Source organism: Salmo trutta, chromosome 13, assembly GCF_901001165.1.
Source record: "Salmo trutta chromosome 13, fSalTru1.1, whole genome shotgun sequence".
Lineage (NCBI taxonomy): Eukaryota > Metazoa > Chordata > Actinopteri > Salmoniformes > Salmonidae > Salmo > Salmo trutta.
The window spans coordinates 73,300,136-73,318,133 of record NC_042969.1 but is presented as its reverse complement, the minus strand read 5'-3'; the positions used below and the strand labels follow the sequence as shown (position 1 = coordinate 73,318,133).

Genomic DNA, 17,998 nt, shown 5'->3' with positions numbered 1-17,998 from the left:
ACAGGATCCTATTCCCACCAAAGGATGAAAAAAATGCCTCCATGTGGCCTTCGACCTGTCAAACATGAATGTGCTCCATCTATCTGAAGATTTAAAGAACTCATGCAGCATTACCTTCCTGAGGGCAAATAGGGTAGGAATGAAAGGTCAAAACGTATAGCTCATCCATCCACCACTCAGCAGAGCTTGCATGTTAAGCTCACAGGACGAGAGGTCATTCCTATAACTAGAAAAAGGGTACTTGGACATATTTTTGTTTGAGGTGCACTTGAGTTGTAGGATGACACGCAATACATGTTACAGTGTGTCAAATTGTATGCAACACCCAAAAGGGAATTTTCTACTTTTAAACTCGGACAAGACAGATGCTAGTTCTAGGTCCCAAGAAACAAAAAGATCTTCTGTTGAATCTGACAATTAATCTTGATGGTTGTACAGTAGACTCAAATAATACTGTTTCAAGGACAGCTTTTTTCCATCTACGTAACATTGCAAAAATCAGAAACTTTGTCCAAAAATGATGCAGAAAAATGTATTCATGCTTGTATCACTTCTAGGTTAGACTACTGCAATGCTCTACTTTCTGGCTACCCAGATAAAGCACTAAATAAACTTCAGTTTGTGCTAAATACCGCTGCTAGAATCTTGACTAGAACCAAAAAATGTGATCATATTACTCCAGTGCTAGCCACTCTACACTGGCTTCCTGTTAAGGTTAGGGCTGATTTCAAGGTTTTACTGCTAACCTACAAAGCATTATATGGGCTTGCTCCTACCAATCTTTACGATTTGGTCCTGCCGTACATACCTACACATACACTACAATCACAAGACGCAGGCCTCCTTACTGTCCTTAGAATTTCTAAGCAAACAGCTGGAGGCAGGGCTGCCTATCCATGTGAGAGACGCAGACTTGGTCTCAACCTTTAAGTCTTTATTGAAGACTCATCTCTTCAGTCGGCCTTATGATTGAGTGTAGGTCTGGCCCAGTGGTGTGAAGGTGAACGGAAAGGCACTGGAGCAACGAACCGCCCTTGCTGTCTCTGCCAGGCTGGTTCCCCTCTCTCCACTGGGATTCTCTGCCTCAAACCCTATTACAGGGGCTGAGTCACTGGGTTACTGGTGCTCTACCATGCCGTCCCTAGGAGGTGTGTGTCACTTGAGTGGGTTGAGTTAATTTTATTAATTTTTTATATCACCTTTATTTAACCAGGTAGGCTAGTTGAGAACAAGTTCTCATTTACAACTGCGACCTGGCCAAGATAAAGCAAAGCAGTGCGACACAAACAACAACACAGTTACACATGGAATAAACAAGCGTACAGTCAATAACACAATAGAAAACAAAGAAAGTCTATATACAGTGTGTGCAAATGTCGAGGGTTAAGGCAATAAATAGGCCATAGTAGCGGAGTAATTACAATTTAGCAAATTAAACACTGGAGTGATAGATGAGCAGATGATGATGTGCAAATAGAAATACAGGTGTACAAAAGAGCAGAAAAGTAAATAAAAACAATATGGGGATGAGGTAGGTAGATTGGGTGGGCTATTTACATATGGGCTATGTACAGCTGCCGTGTTCGGTTAGCTCCTCAGATAGCTGATGTTTAAAGTTAGTGAGGGAAATATAAGTCTCCAGCTTCAGTGATTTTTGCAATTCGTTCCAGTCATTGGCAGCAGAGAACTGGAAGGAAAGGCGGCCAAAGGGGGTGTTGGCTTTGGGGATGACCAGTGAGATATACCTGCAGGAGCGCATGCTACGGGTGGGTGTTGTTATCGTGACCAGTGAGCTGAGATATGGCGGAGCTTTACCTAGCATAGACTTATAGATGACCTGGAGCCAGTGGGTCTGGCGCCGAATATGTAGCGAGGGCCAGCCGACTAGAGCATACAGGTCGCAGTGGTGGGTGGTATAAGGGGCTTTGGTGACGAAACAGATGGCACTGTGATAGACTGCATCCAGTTTGCCGAGTAGAGTGTTGGAAGCTATTTTGTAAATGACATCACCGAAGTCGAAGATTGGTAGGATAGTACGTTTTACGAGGGTATGTTTGGCAGCGTGAGTGAAGGAGGCTTTGTTGCGAAATAAGAAGCCGATTCTAGATTTAATTTTGGATTGGAGATGTTTAATATGAGTCTGGAAGGAGAGTTTACAGTCTAGCCAGACACCTAGGTGTTTGAAGTTGTTCACATATTCTAAGTCAGAACCGTCCAGAGTAGTGATGCTAGTCGGGCGGGCCGGTGCGGGCAGCGAATGGTTGAAAAGCATGCATTTGATTTGACTGGCGTTTAAGAGCAGTTGGAGGCCACGGAAGGAGTGTTGTATGGCATTGAAGCTCGTTTGGAGGTTAGTTAGCACAGTGTCCAAAGAAGGGTCAGATGTATACAGAATGGTGTCATCTGCGTAGAGGTGGATCAGGGAATCACCCGCAGCAAGAGCGACATCGTTGATATATACAGAGAAAAGAGTCAGCCCGAGCCCTGTGGTACCCCCTTAGAGACTGCCAGAGGTCCGGACAACAGGCCCTCCGATTTGACACACTGAACTCTGTCTGAGGAGTAGTTAGTGAACCAGGCGAGGTTCACGTGATCTTCCTGTCAGGGTTGGCGCCCCCCCTTGGGTTCGTGCCATGGGGGTGATCTTCGTGGGCTATACTTGGCCTTGTCTCAGGATAGTAAGTTGGTGGTTGAAGCTTTCCCTCTAGTGGTGCGGGGGCTGTGCTTTGGCAAAGTGGGTGTGGTTATATCCTGCCTGTTTGGCCCTGTCCGGGGGTATCATCAGATGGGGCCACAGTGTCTCCTGTCTCAGCCTCCAGTATTTATGCTGCAGTAGCTTATGTGTTGGGGGGCTAGGGTCAGTCTGTTATATTTGGAGTATTTCTCCGGTGTGATCTCTCTCTCTCTCTCTCTCTCTCTCTCTCTCTCTCTCTCTCATTTGAACAGCTTGGCCATGTTCAGTTATAATCCCCACCCAGCACAGCCAGAAGAGGACTGGCCACCCCTCATAGCCTGGTCCTCTCTAGGTTTCTACATTCTGGCCTTTCTAGGGAGTTTTTCCTAGCCACCATGCTTCTATACCTGCATTGCTTGCTGTTTGGGGTTTTAGGCTGGTTTCTGTACAGCACTTTGTGACATCAGTTGATGTATGAAGGGCTTTATACATACATTTGACTGATTGATTGATGTGTTTTACCTTTCTCCCTCCCCGTATGGATCCTTCCATACATTTAAAATCTACACACAATACTCAATAATGACGAAGAGAAAACAGGTTTAAACAATTTTAGAAATATATATATATATATATATAAAAAAAACGTTATTTACATAAATATTCTGCCCCTTTGCGATGAGACTCCAAATTGAGCTCAGGTACAACCTGTTTCCATTGATCATCCTTGAGATGTTTCTACAACTTGATGGGAGTCCACCTGTGGTAAATTCAATTGATTGGACATGATTTGGAAAGACACACCCCTGTCTATATAAGGTCCCACAGTTGACAGTGCATGTCAGAGCAAAAACCATGCCATGACGTTGAAGGAATTGGCCGTAGAGCTCTGAGACAGGATTGTGTCTAGGCACAGATCTGGGCAAGGATACCAAAGGTCCCCAAGAACACAGTGGCCTCCATCATTCTTAAATGGAGGATGTTTGGAACCACCAAGACTGTTCCTAGAGCTGGCCATCCGCCCAAACTGAGCAATCAGGGTAGAAGGGCCTTGGTCAGGGAGGTGACCAACAACCTGATGGTCACTCTGACAGAGCTCCAGACTTCCTCTGTAGAGATGGGAGAACCTTCCAGAAGAACAACCATCTCTGCAGCAGTCCACCAATCAGGCCTTAATGGTAGTGTGGCCAGATGGAAGCCACTCAGCAAAAGGCACATGACAGCCCACTTGGAGTTCGCCAAAAGGCACCTATAGACTCTCAGACCATGAGAAAAAAGATTCTCTGGTCTGATGGAACCAAGATTGAATTCTTTGGCCTGAATGCCAAGCCTCACGTCTGGAGGAAACCTGGCACCATCCCTACGGTGAAGCATGGTGGTGGAAGCATCATGCTGTGGGGATGTTTTCAGCAGCAGGGACTGGAAGACTAGTCAGGATCGAGGGAAAGATGAACTGAGCAAAGTTCAGAGAGATCCTTCATGAAAACCTGCTCCAGAGCGCTCAGGACCTCAGACTGGGGCAAAGGTTCACTTTCCAACAGGAAAACGGCCCTAAGCACACAGCCTTGACATGCAGAAGTTGCTTCAGGATGTCCTTGAGTGGCCCAGCTAGAGCCCGGACTTGAATCCGATCGAACATCTCTGGAGAGACCTGAAAAAAAGCTGTGCAGCAACCCTCCCCATCCAACCTGACAGAGGATCTTCAGAAAATAATGGGAGAAACTCCCCAAACACAGGTGTGCCAAGCTTGTCGCGTCATAGCCAATAAGACACCCTGCTGTAATCGCTACCAAAAGGTGCTTTCAACAAAGTACTGAGTAAAGGGTCTGAATACTTACATAAATGTGATATCAGTTTCTAATTAAATAAATTTGGAATGATTTACGAACACCTGTTTTTGCTTTGTCATTAGGGGGTATTGTGTTTAGATTGATTAGGAACAATTTTTTTGAAACAAATTTTACAATAAGGCTGTAATGTTACAAAATGTAGAAAAAGTCAAGGGGTCGGAATACTTTCCGAAGGCACTGTATATCATATTTCTATGCCATATAAAACATTTACGGTACGTTTTATTTCACACACACACACGTTTCAGCCCTCTCAGCTCTGTCTCCTTGTCCCAGGCTAGCTAGGTGATGATGGACTATTGTTCTCCAGCCCTCATGCTCTCTCTGAGCTACTTACCATGCAGTACTAAATTTGACAGACCAGGGCTGATTGGCATTATGGAAAACCTACTTAGACAAATAAAGGCTGTGATGAATGTGACCAAGGGGATAAAATGCTTGATAAAAAAATGTAATACTATCTGCAGCACGTACAGACTTAAACACAGTTCCAGGACATGTTGGTGCTCTACAAGGCCAAAGGCACCTCCAGTGACAGGCCAAGGACAGGTTATTACGGAAGGGATGGGAAAGGGAAAAGGGGATACCTAGTCAGCTGTACAACTGAATGCGTCTTCCGCATTTAACCCAACCCCTCTGAATCAGAGAGGTGCGGGGGTTGCCATAATCAACATCCACATCTTCGGCGCCCAGGGAACAGTGGGCCTACATGGCTTTTTATAAACGCATCTTGAAAGATGGGGCGTGGGTAACGGATGGCATAAGGGAGGAATCCAGCCCACATGCACTGCACGCTCACAGACATGCCAAATTAGAGTGTTTTTAATTAATAGTGAGATGCAGTGTGGTGCTGTAATCCTGCAGTGAACTTGGAACGAAAAAAATAAAAATTGGACTGTCTGGTACCATTCAATTACACTTGCTCCCGTCAACCAACTAACATTTGGCCGATAATAGATCTTCCAGAACTTACTAACGTCCATATACCAACACCAATATGCCATGTCCATTATGGTCATTTAGGTCCAAACATAAGGCCTGCTAGGCAGAACTCACCTTGGTGGTGTCATCATGTGACCGTTGGTACCGCTTCCACCGGCACCCATAGATCCCTGTGAGACATGACAAACACAGCTGCCTCTCGTAAACCTGCAGGGGTTGGTGCTTCACCATGCTCCTTCAGTTCTGGCATGCACACCTCCAGACCTCTAACATTCCATTGACCAAATGGGAAACCTGCATGGGAGAGCAACAAGAAAACAGAAACATTAGTATTGCCTACAATACATTCTAAAAGGAAATATTGTATCCATTAGGACACAAGACCGGTGTATGGTTGATTGTTGTGGGTATTTCACTGAGGTGACATTTGAATATCAACAGTCAGCAAGACAGATGAAATTTGAAGAGCAACATGCCACACGCTTATTTACGCACTGAATGAGAAGAGAAAGATAGCGTCGCTAGTGATGGCAGCTTCACTTCAAGTCCTTAGGAAACTCTGCATTATTTAGTTTTTTTATGTATTATTTCTTACATTGTTAGCCCAGAAAACCTTAAGTGTTATTACATACAGCCGGGAAGAATTATTGGATATCAGAGAGACGTCAATTTACCAGCACGACGACCAGGAATACGACTTTCCCAAAGCAGATCCTTTGTCTGCACCACCCAGGGCATTTGAACTGATCACAGAGGCCGACCCAAAACAACACCGTTGAAGAAGCGGTCTTCTAGTGAGCCTTCGGATGCACGTACACCACCCACCGCTTCCAAGTATATTACTCGCTAATGTCCAGTCCCTAGTTAACAAAGTCGACGAAATTAGGACAAGAGTAGCTTTCCAAAGAGATATCCGGGATTGTAACTAGAGATCAACCGATTATGATTATTCAACGCCGATACCGATTATTGGAGGACAAAAAAAACCCGATGTCGATTATTGGAGGACCAAAAAAGGCCGATTTTGATATATATATATATTTGTAATAATGATAATTACAACAATACTGAATAAACAATGAACACTTATTTTTACTTAATATAATACATAAATAAAATATATTTTGTCTCAAATAAATAATGAAGCATGCTCAATTTGGTTTAAATAATGCAAAAACAGTGTTGGAGAAGAAAGTAAAAGTGCAATATGTGCCATGTAAAAAAGCTAACGTTTAAATTCCTTGCTCAGAACATATGAAAGCTGCTGGTTCAATATTCCCAGTTCTTCAATATTCCCAGTAAAGTAATACTAGGTTGCAGTTATTATAGGAATTATGACTCGTCGTCTATTTCTCTCTATACCATTTGTATTTCACATACCTTTGACTATTGGATGTTCTAATAGGCACTTTAGTATTGCCAGCCTAATCTCGGGAGTTGATAAGCTTGAAGTCATTAACAGCGCTGTGCCTCAAGCATTGCTAATAGCTGCTGGCAAACGCAGTAACGTTTGAATGAATACTTACGAGCCTGCTGCTGCCTACCACCGCTCAGTCAGACTGCTCTATCAAATCATAGACTTAATTATAATAATCACAGAAATACAAGCCTTTGGTCATTATGGTCAAATCCGGAAACTATGATTTCAAAAACAAATGTTTATTCTTTCAGTGAAATACAGAACGGTTCGGTATTTTATCAAATGGGTGGCAACCCTAAAGTCCAAATATTGTTGTTACATTGCACATTCTTCAATGTTATGTCATAATTATGTAAAATTCTGGCAAATTAGTTGGCAACGAGCCAGGCGGCCCAAACTGTTGCATATACCCTGACTCTGCGTGCAATGAACGCAAAAGAAGTGACACAATTTCCCTAGTTAATATTGCCTGCTAACATGAATTTCTTTTAACTAATATGCAGGTTTAAAAAAATATATACTTCTGTGTATTGATTTTAAGGAAGGCAAAAGATGTTTATGGTTAGGTACATTTGTGCAACGATTGTGCTTTTTTTGCGAATGCGCCTTTGTTAAATCATCACCCGTTTGGCAAAGTAGGCTGTGATTCGATGATAAATTAACAGGCACCGCATTGATTATATGCGCTGACTATGTGAGAGACTGACTTTTAAAACCTTCCCTAACCAGAAACCATGGGTTGATGGAAGCATAAGCGCAAAATTGAAATTACCACCGCATTTAATCATGGCAAGGCAACTGGAAGCACGGCCGAATACAAACACTGTAGTTACTCCCTCTGTCAGGCAATCAAACAAGCAATGTGTCAGTATAGAGACAAAGTGGAGTCGGAATTCAACGGCTCGAACACAAGACGTATGTGGCAGGGTCTACAGACAATCACGGATTACAAAATGAAAACCAGCCTCGTTTTGGACATTGACATCTTGCTCCCAGACAAATTAAACAACTTCTTTGCTCTCTTTCATGACAATACAGTGCCACGAACACGGCCCGCTACCAAAAAATGTGGGCTCACCACCTCCGTGGCCGACGTGAGTAAAACATTTATACATGTTAACCCTTGCAAGGCTGCCGGCCCAGACGGCATCCCTAGCCGCGTCCTCAGAGCATGCACAGACCAGTTGGCTGGTGTGTTTACGGACATATTCAATCAATCCCTATCCCAGTCTGCTGTCCCCACATGCTTCAAGATGGCCATCATTATTCCTGTTCCCAAGAAAGCTAAGGTAACTGAACTAAATGACTATCACCCCATAGCACTCACTTCTGTCATCATGAAGTGCTTTGAGAGACTAGTCAAGGATCATCACCTCCACCCTAGACCCACTCCACAGACGATGCAATCGCCATCACACTGCCCTATTCCATCTGGACAAGAGAAATACCTATGTAAGAATGCTGTTCATTGACTACAGCTCAGCATTCAACACCATAGTACCCTTCACATTCATCATTAAGCTTGAGACCCTGCGTCTCGACCCCGCCCTGTGCAACTGGGTCCTGGACTTCCTGAAGGGCCGCCCCCAGGTGCTGAAGGTAGGAAACATCTCCATCTGCACATCGCATCACCAGGGGCACACTACCTGCCCTCCAGGACACCTACAACACCCGATGTCACAGGAAGGCAAAAAATATAATCAAGCACAATCACCAACCGAGCCACTACCTGTTCAACCCGCTTCCATCCAGAAGGCGAGGTCAGCACAGGTGCATCAAAGCTGGGACAAAAAGATTGAAAAACTCCTGAAAGTCCTCTCGAAAGTAGCAGGAATGAAACTTTCACCTAGCGGTGTTCAGGCTCTGTTCGATCGATAAGTGGTTCATAGAGATTACAGTTTCTATGTGAAGGAAGACGTATGAGATCACGTTTTACCTAACTTTTTAGTAGAGGCCAGGGATTAAATATTGCGGATTCCTTACGATGGGAAATTGGCTAAATTTGTCACAGGAAAACGTATTTTGGGTTGAAGAATCTAGGCGAAATGCCAGGGGAATGGATTCTAAAGGTAACACATTTAAATTAGATGGCCAAACACTCCTTGCAAACTCAGAATGCCTTGTTTTTTGGGGGATATCATGAGACATTTTGTGGTTTTATTTTTAAATAGATTTACGTTTTATGTCGTCTTATTCTGGAATAGAATTCTAGAATGGTCTAAAGGGTGGAGGGGTCACGAGGAATTGGTATAGGGGTTACCAAACCTAAAATGAACTTTAAAATGTTTTATGTGATGTGGTGGTTATGGAGAATCATGGGGTAAGAAGACCAGTGTTAGACTCGGTGGTGAGATAATGTCGCCGTGTCTAAGGGTAGTACATGCTAAATAAAGGATGGTGTGGATTAAAACAAACATTTAATGACTGGAGTAAGGACAGTGAATTTACAATTACTTTTGGATTGCTGATTAAAATGTTGCATAGTGAATGCTAACGGAATGTACACTCTTTTCCGAAAGAGGGGTTTCATTATTTTGATTTCGAAGGTCCCCGGAGATTGAGGGGGGAGAGCAGTTAGTGATATTCGGCAGTTTGAGGTATTAACGTATCTGGATTAGGCCATAAACAAGTTCCCAATAATAAGTGAGGCAGGTTCATGTGTGTTCTGGACCTACGGTTCACCAGCACGCACACACCATTTACTGGTTACGAATGTGCATTAGTGGTGTGTTGATACTGTGGGATTTATTGGATGGGGTCTTCAAATCAGTTAAATTGGGTATGCAGAAGGATGGAAATGTTTGAAAAAGGTATTTAAATGGTTTCTGAAGGACAGGGAAAGAAAAGGTAGAGGAAACATTTTAATGGTGACGAATTCCCTGTATCCTAAAAAATTATCATGAGGAATGATCAACCTCACTAGAAATTAACGGAACAGTGGGATTTAATTATAAAATGAATGAGAAACACCAGTCTCTATCCAAATTGTACCATTACTTTAGGAGATTATTATTTCTGTATGGAGTTATAAAAAGTTGTAATTCTAAATTGATTAGTTATTCGAATTTGTTTATTTTTGATTTAACATGTTTTTGAATCACGTGTTCGAAAGGGGAAAATGACCAGTTCCCTGAGGTCCTGGTCTTTGTGCACTTATACAGTGGTACAGTATTCAGTCTGCATATAGAAAGGAAAATATATGTTAATAAAGGATGACAATTACTTAAAATGGATTGTGATATATGTATTGCTGATTTCATTTTGTGTTTTGATACAAATTTTACCAGATTGGATAATGGAGTGTGGAATTCCGCGAGGGGTTAGGATGCTAACTTCATAATCTGGTAACTCTTCCGAGAAATAGTATGGACTAATTTAGAAAAATGGTTTTAACAGTAACAATATGTTGTTATGCTTTTTGACATTTGTCATTGAGATAATGTTATGAAGAAAAGGTTAATGTCAAAATTCGTCATATAGTCAATGTTTGTCCGGATTTCCTGAAACAGAAATGAAATGAACTAAACTATTGTTACGATCTGTACTTTTTTGAGGTTATCATCATGGAAGGTGACGTCAGATCATGTCTTAATGCATGGTAGGAATAATTTGACCACAGAGTGTGTGTAAACCTCAAAACCCTCCCTAATCGGCTGAAGAAAGAGCGACAAAGGCGTGCAATCGGGACATTATCAAGGGCCATGAAATGTCACAGGCAAATGTTACATGTACCGTTGGGAAAATGATCTGTAAACGATATCTGAAGAAGACACGCTAGAATGACGTGTCGGGTGAAGGAAAGGAGGGGTGGTGGTATACACCCTGCTAACTATTTAGACTAACAATTCATTGAGATACTGATCTTTCATTACCAGGCCACTTGTGACAGGAAAACAGGGACAATGGGGAGCTGTAATGAGAAGAGTTATAACCAGAAATAAAAGGTTGTTTATAAATATATGTTCTAACAGGGATGATGTGTGCTAAAATGAGAAGCTGGAATTCGAGTCCTAGACTCAAAGTCAGCACTAAGGACTGTCATTCTACATTTTGGTTGGATAATTTATAAAATGTTTTATTTGTGATTGGGATACAGCGAGAAAGAATTGCTACAGAACGATGAGGCGTGGGGGCGCTGCTAAAATGTATTTGGCCAAGAGAGTGTCCAGAAACCTTATCTCTAAGTGTCATCCTGAAGGGAAGTGGTTTGTTAGGGAATCACTGAATGATAGCTTGGGACAACCATGAAAGTTTGTTCTCTTTTGTTTTACACTGTATTCAGAATTTTTATGTTACATCGCATCAATGGATGGTGCTAAGTTATTAAACATGTACTTTTTTTCCCTCTTTCCTTTTCAAGTCAATATGTTTTTAGGTTTCGTGGAACATGAGGGTGTTCATTGTTCCAGAGGAGGGAATGAAGTATATTGACTAACTGATGTGAGAATGTGTTAGTATGTTTATAACTATAGAAAATGCATTAGGAGTAGTGACTAGCATGTTATGGGTCAGATGTAATAATAGAGGAGTATCATTCCCAGAGACTGTATACGGTTACAGGAGATAGCTGTCTTCCCTCTTCTATGAGCTAACTGTACACAATATGGGGATTTAGTTGAACATTACACATACCTAGTTCATGGTGAGAGTAGAAGAGATAATGGTGGCATTTTAGACACTATAGTAAACTTTCAGGACACCTGTGACTCAGAGTTTTGTTAGGTTGGATATTTTTCCTAAATCATTCATCTTTTTCCCAGTTTCTAACAACCGGCAAACATTTGACAGATGACATGCAGGAGTTATTCTCACGGTAGTCACAGTAGGGACAGTAACTGAAGGAGCAGTACTAGTAGTGAAGGATGCTATATTGACAGCATGGAACTGGACTACTGCGCAACTGAGGGGTATTGTGAGACTATAGTCATGGGACATGTTAGTAGTAGCAGGGGTTACTTTAGTAGCATTGTTGAAATATCAGTTTATGAGGACTCGTGCCACATGGTAACTGGTAACTTGGGAGACCGATGGGAGTACATGGGAGGCTGTTATTAAAATGTCACAAATTACTGATCTTCCCATAGGAGGAGAGTTTATGTTGTCAGGAAATGACCCATGTGTTGCAGTGTGTATATCCTCAGGTGAAAGCAGAGATAACCAAGGGCACAGGCTGAATTCTGGAGATTGAGTGTACATCAAGAGACACCAGGCAGGGGTGTTGGGACAGCGTTGATTTGGGCCACACACACTACTCCGTACAGTACCTGCAGCGGTAAAGATTGTCATGTCTCTCCTTGGGGGGTGCATAGTTATCACGTAAAGTGAGGTCCAGCAGCATAATGGGTGAGCTTGAAGACACCATGACAAGAGGTAACGGAGCGAGCGAGCGAGCGAGACTAGATTCCAATGTAAGACATACAGATGGGTTGGGTCTGGGAGCTACTTTAAACATCATAGTTGGGTTGGGTTTAGCTGCTTTATTGGTTAATGCATCATATGATAGAGGATAGATGTTGTGGTAATTGTACAATGAACAAAATGTTGAAGGCATTTATCTGAAAGCATTTACGGTGCCGAGTTACCTCAAGAGGAAGTAACGTCTATTAGGGATACACACTTGCATATCAGGTGACATGTCTATCAGGTGAAATGGAGGAGATGGGGAACACCTCCCGGAACCTGGGGCCTAAAGGGGAAGACTGGGCGAAAGCATGAGGAAGCTTTTATAGAGCTTTCATTTTTTTGGAACCCAGCAGGAAAGTTTCCTGGAGGCATAAAGTCAGGTGAAGAGAGAGTGGGAATTGTCATGGTCTCAGACTTTGGTTTTCATGCATATATAATTATGCATAGCTTATCACATTATTAATGCCGTTATGTTTTATGTATTTTTGTTGCTTTCCAAGTCTTGTGCTATTACTCTTAGGAACCAGAAGGGGGAAGTGGAGAAACTAAAAGCCGCTCCATCTGACATGGAACAAGACAGCAGATTCAGCTGGAATAGCATTTTGTTGTGTGATGAGATGGAAATAAAATTGTGTATGACGTGATCATAGTACAGAGGTCATAAGTCTCTGATTTTGTAAACCTCACGGTGAATGTTTGTTTATTGTTTGTTCCATTTGTTTGTTTGTTTAATTCATGTTTTATAATCATTGTTTATCCATTTAGAAGTAATTTCAAAGTTTATGTAAATTGAACATTAGGACGCTATTGTTCAAGAGGAGGGACTGTTGGATTCGGGATAAACTTTGAACATTGAGATATTAAAGACATTATAGATCAGACGTATAGTATATAAAGGAGTGAGATGTGTAGAAAGACAGAGTGACAGTGGAATGTGCTGGGTGGACAGCAGGAGATACAGGATTGCTATAGGGGAGCAGATGGACATCTGTGGATTTGAAGAAGCAGGGGTTGAGGTTAGGAGGTCAGGTCATATCCCCTGAAGGGAGTAATAAGGGTTTATTACCCTCTTCCTGTGGAACCATAAGTTGTAAGGATTGGAGAGAAGGAGGACTGTCCAAAGTGGGGTAATATATATATATATATATATATACACACACACCACTTTAGACAGTCCTCCTTCTCTCCAATCCTTACATCTTATGAAAAATTGTGATGGTGAGAACATGTTTTTTTGGCTGAATTACAGCTGTAACGACCCCCTTAACCTGTTGGGGATAGGGGGCAGTATTTGCACGGCTGGATAAAAAAACGTACCCGATTTAATCTGGTTACTACTCCTGCCCAGTAACTAGAATATGCATATAATTTGATTCAAATACCTTAGAAATGCTATTACTTCAATTTCTCAAACATATGACTATTTTACACCATTTTAAAGACAAGACTCTTGTTAATCTAACCACACTGCCCGATTTCAAAAAGGCTTTACAACGAAAGCAAAACATTAGATTATGTCAGCAGAGTACCCAGCCAGAAAATCAGACACCCATTTTTCAAGCTAGCATATAATGTCACATAAACCCAAACCACAGCTAAATGCAGCACTAACCTTTGATGATCTTCATCAGATGACAATCTTAGGACATTATGTTATACAATACATGCATGTCTGTTCAATCAAGTTCATATTTATATCAAAAACCAGCTTTTTACATTAGCAGGTGACTAGCATGTGACTAGCATTCCCACCGAACACTTCCGGTGAATTTACTAAATTACTCACGATAAACGTTCACAAAAAGCAGAACAATTATTTTAAGAATTATAGATACAGAACTCCTCTATGCACTCGATATGTCCGATTTTAAAATAGCTTTTCGGTGAAAGCACATTTTGCAATATTCTAAGTAGATAGCCCGGCATCACAGGGCTAGCTATTTAGACACCCAGCAAGTTTAGCATTCACCAAAGTCAGATTTACTATAAGAAAAATGTTATTACCTTTGCTGTCTTCGTCAGAATGCACTCCCAGGACTTCTACTTCAATAACAAAATGTTGGTTTGGTCCCAAATAATCCATAGTTATGTTCAAACATTGGCGTTTTGTTCGTGCGCTCAAGACACTATCCGAAGGGTAAATAAGGGTTACGAGCATGGCGCATTTCGTGACAAAAAATGTCTAAATATTCCATTACCGTACTTCGAAGCATGTCAACCGCTGTTTAAAATAAATTTGAATGCCACTTTTCTCGTAAAAAAGCGATAACATTCCGACCGGCAAAGCCTGTTTACATTCAACGAGAGAGAAAGTAAAAGCATGCTATCCCCTCATGCACAAGCCTCGTCTAATGGCCCTCTGATAGAGCACTTGCCAAACGCGCTAGTGTGTTTCAGCCTGGGCCTTGAATTACGTCATTCAGCTTTTTCCTGGGTTCTGAGAGCCTATGGGAGCTGTAGGAAGTGTCACGTTACAGCAAAGATCCTCAGTCTTCAATAAAAAGAGCCAAGATGGACAACAACTTGTCAGACAGGCCACTTCCTGGTCAGAATCTTCTCAGGTTTTTGCCTGCCATATGAGTTCTGTTATACTCACAGACACCATTCAAACAGTTTTAGAAACTTTAGGGTGTTTTCTATCCAAAACCAATAATTATATGCATATTCTAGTTACTGGGCAGGAGTAGTAACCAGATAAAAAACGTACCCGATTTAATCCGGCCGTGTAAATACTGCCCCCTATCCCCAACAGGTTAAGCCATTTTGCCACAACTTTGGAAGTATGCTTTGGGTCATTGTCCATTTGGAAGACCCATTTGCTACCAAGCTTTAACTTCCTGACTGGTGTCTTGAGATGTTGCTTCAATATAGTCACAATTTTCCTGCCTCATGATGCCATCTATTTTGTGAAGTGCACTAGTCCCTCCTGCAGCAAAGCACCCCCACAACATGATGCTGCCACCTCCGTACTTCACGGACGGGATGGTGTTCTTCGGCTTGCAAACCTCCCCCTTTTTCCTCCAAACATAACGATGGTCATTATGGCCAAACAGTTCTATTTTTATTTCATCAGACCAGAGGACATTTCTCCAAAAAGTACGATCTTTGTCCCCATGTACAGTTGCAAACCATAGTCTGGCTTTTTTATGCCGGTTTTTGAGCAGTGGCTTCTTCCTTGCTGAGCAGCCTTTCAGGTTATTTCAATATAGGACTTGTTTAACTGGATATAGATACTTTTGTACCCGTTTCCTCCAGCTACTTCACAAGGCCCTTTGCTGTTGTTCTGGGATTGATTTGCACTTCTCACACCAAAGTACGTTCATCTCTAGGAGACAGAACACGTCTCTTTCCTGACCGGTATGACGGCTGCGTGTTCCCATGTGTTCATACATGTGTACTATTGTTTGTGCAGATGAACGTGGTACCTTCAGACGTTTGGAAATTGCTCCCAAGGATGAACCAGACAATTGTTTTCTGAGGCGGAGATCTTTGTGGGCTATACTCGGCCTTGTCTCCTTTGATTTTCCCATGATGTCAAGCAAAGAGGCACTGAGTTTGATTGAAGGTAGGCCTTGAAATGTGAAGGTGAACGGAAAGGCTCTGGAGCAACAAACCGCCCTTGCCGTCTCTGCCTGGCCGGTTCCCCTCTCTCCACTGGGATTCTCTGCCTCTAACCCTATTACAGGGGCTGAGTCACTGGCTTACTGGTGCTCTTCCATGCCGTCCCTAGGAGGGGTGCGTCACTTGAGTGGGTTGAGTCACTGACGTGGTCTTCCTGTCTGGGTTGGCGCCCCCCCTTTGGTTGTGCCGTGGCGGAGATCTTCGTGGGCTATTCTCGGCCTTGTCTCAGGATGGTAAGTTGGTGGTTGAAGATATCCCTCTAGTGGTGTGGGGCTGTGCTTTGGCAAAGTGGGTGTGGTTATATCCTGCCTGTTTGGCCCTGTCCGGGGGTATCATCAGATGGGGCCACAGTGTCTCCTGACCCCTCCTGTCTCAGCCTCCAGTATTTATGCTGCAGTAGTTTGTGTCGGGGGGCTAGGGTCAGTCCGTTATATCTGGAGTATTTCTCCTGTCTTTTCCGGTGTCCTGTGTGAATTTAAGTATGCTCTCTAATTCTCTTTCTCTCTCTTGGAGGACCTGAGCTCAAGACTACCTGGCATGATGACTGCTTGCTGTCCCCAGTCCACCTGGCCGTGCTGCTGCTCCAGTTTCAACTGTTCTGCCTGCGGCTATGGAACCCTGATCTGTTCACCGGACGTGCTACCTGTCCCAGACCTGCTGTTTTCAACTCTCTAGAGACAGCAGGAGCGGTAGAGATACCCTCAATGATTGTCTATGAAAAGCCAACTGCCATTTACTCGAGGTGCTGACAACTACTGTGATTATTATTATTTGACCATGCTGGTCATTTATGAACATTTGAACATCTTGGCAATGTTCTGTTATAACCTCCACCCGGCACAGCCAGAAGAGGACTGGCCACCCCTCATAGCCTGGTCCTCTCTAGGTTTCTTCATAGGTTTTGGCCTTTCTAGGGAGTTTTTCCTAGCCACCGTGCTTCTACACCTGCATTGCCTGCTGTTTGGGGTTGTAGGCTGGGTTTCTGTACAGCAATTTGAGATATCAGCTAATGTAAGGTTATTTAAATAAGCTTGATTTGATTTGAAATACATCCACAGGTACACCTCCAATTGACTCAAATGATGTCAATTAGCCTATCAGAAGCTTTTAAAGCCATGGCAAGGCACAGTCAACTTAGTGTATGTAAACTTCTGACCCACTGGAATTGTGATACAGTGAATTATAAGTGAAATAATCTGTCTGTAAACAATTGTTGGAAAAATTACTGGTGTCATGCACAAAGTAGATGTCCTAACCAACTTGCCAAAACTATAGTTTGTTAACAAGAAATTTGTGGAGTATATCGTGCATCCCTAATCAAAGCAAAAAAAATACATGTTCCCAAGTGTCATTGAAGTACCTCAGTAAAATAGAACACACAGTACCAGTGGCGGACTGGCCATCTGGCATGACGGGCAAATGCCAGATGGGCTGGTCTAGTTTTAGAGCAGTGGGTCTGTCTAACTTGGTTTTATTGCGCAAAATAATAATTATCTGGCTAGTAATGGAGGCCTCAAGGGGGGGATTTTTTTTTTACTTGTGTTAGAAATGCCAGGGCCGATTTCTGGTCCCAGTCCGCCCCTGCACAGTACAATGACAAGCCCTTTCAGTGCTTTGATACCAAGCCAAGACACAAATTCGAATTGCCATTGTCAAATCCTGTTTCCAATGACAACTGTGGCTGCCTCTCGTGGCTTCAATCGATACCAACAAGGTCAGAGCTAAATTACAATCTAGTCATAATTTAAAGGACTGGGCGCACAGAGCGTCTATCGAACATTACATGGGGGCACTGTGCAGGCGGGGCAGGAGCCAGTTTTGGCCTGGGTCTACTCTTGACTAATCACAGATGAATTACTCAGATTCCAACTCATATCAGCTGAAATAATAACAATAAATGACATTAACATTAAGCCTGGGCCTGGCTGGCTCCATACTGTATGTGTCACAGTCCTCCTGGGGTATGAAGGAGCATGCTGATCAAGTTTACTCTGAAAAATGCATGCTGATTACAATCTGAAAGTGAAACAATCCAAGACGTTATCAAGAGTGTAAATAATTGATCTGTACACAAGATTACAACCGAGG

At 42.6% G+C, this 17,998-nt stretch overlaps 1 protein-coding gene across 4 annotated transcripts in view; it reads right to left on the bottom strand.

Annotated features, from left to right (window-relative positions):
- LOC115206496 (glycerophosphodiester phosphodiesterase domain-containing protein 5-like) overlaps positions 1-17,998 on the bottom strand; it is a 100,907-nt gene that overhangs the window by 44,785 nt on the left and 38,124 nt on the right. For all 4 annotated transcript variants that reach the window (XM_029773557.1, XM_029773559.1, XM_029773558.1 and 1 more), the window contains exon 2: positions 5,581-5,760. In XM_029773557.1, the coding sequence (XP_029629417.1) occupies positions 5,581-5,697 (117 nt within the window). In that variant the 5' untranslated portion in view covers positions 5,698-5,760. The remainder of the gene's footprint in view (positions 1-5,580; positions 5,761-17,998) is intronic.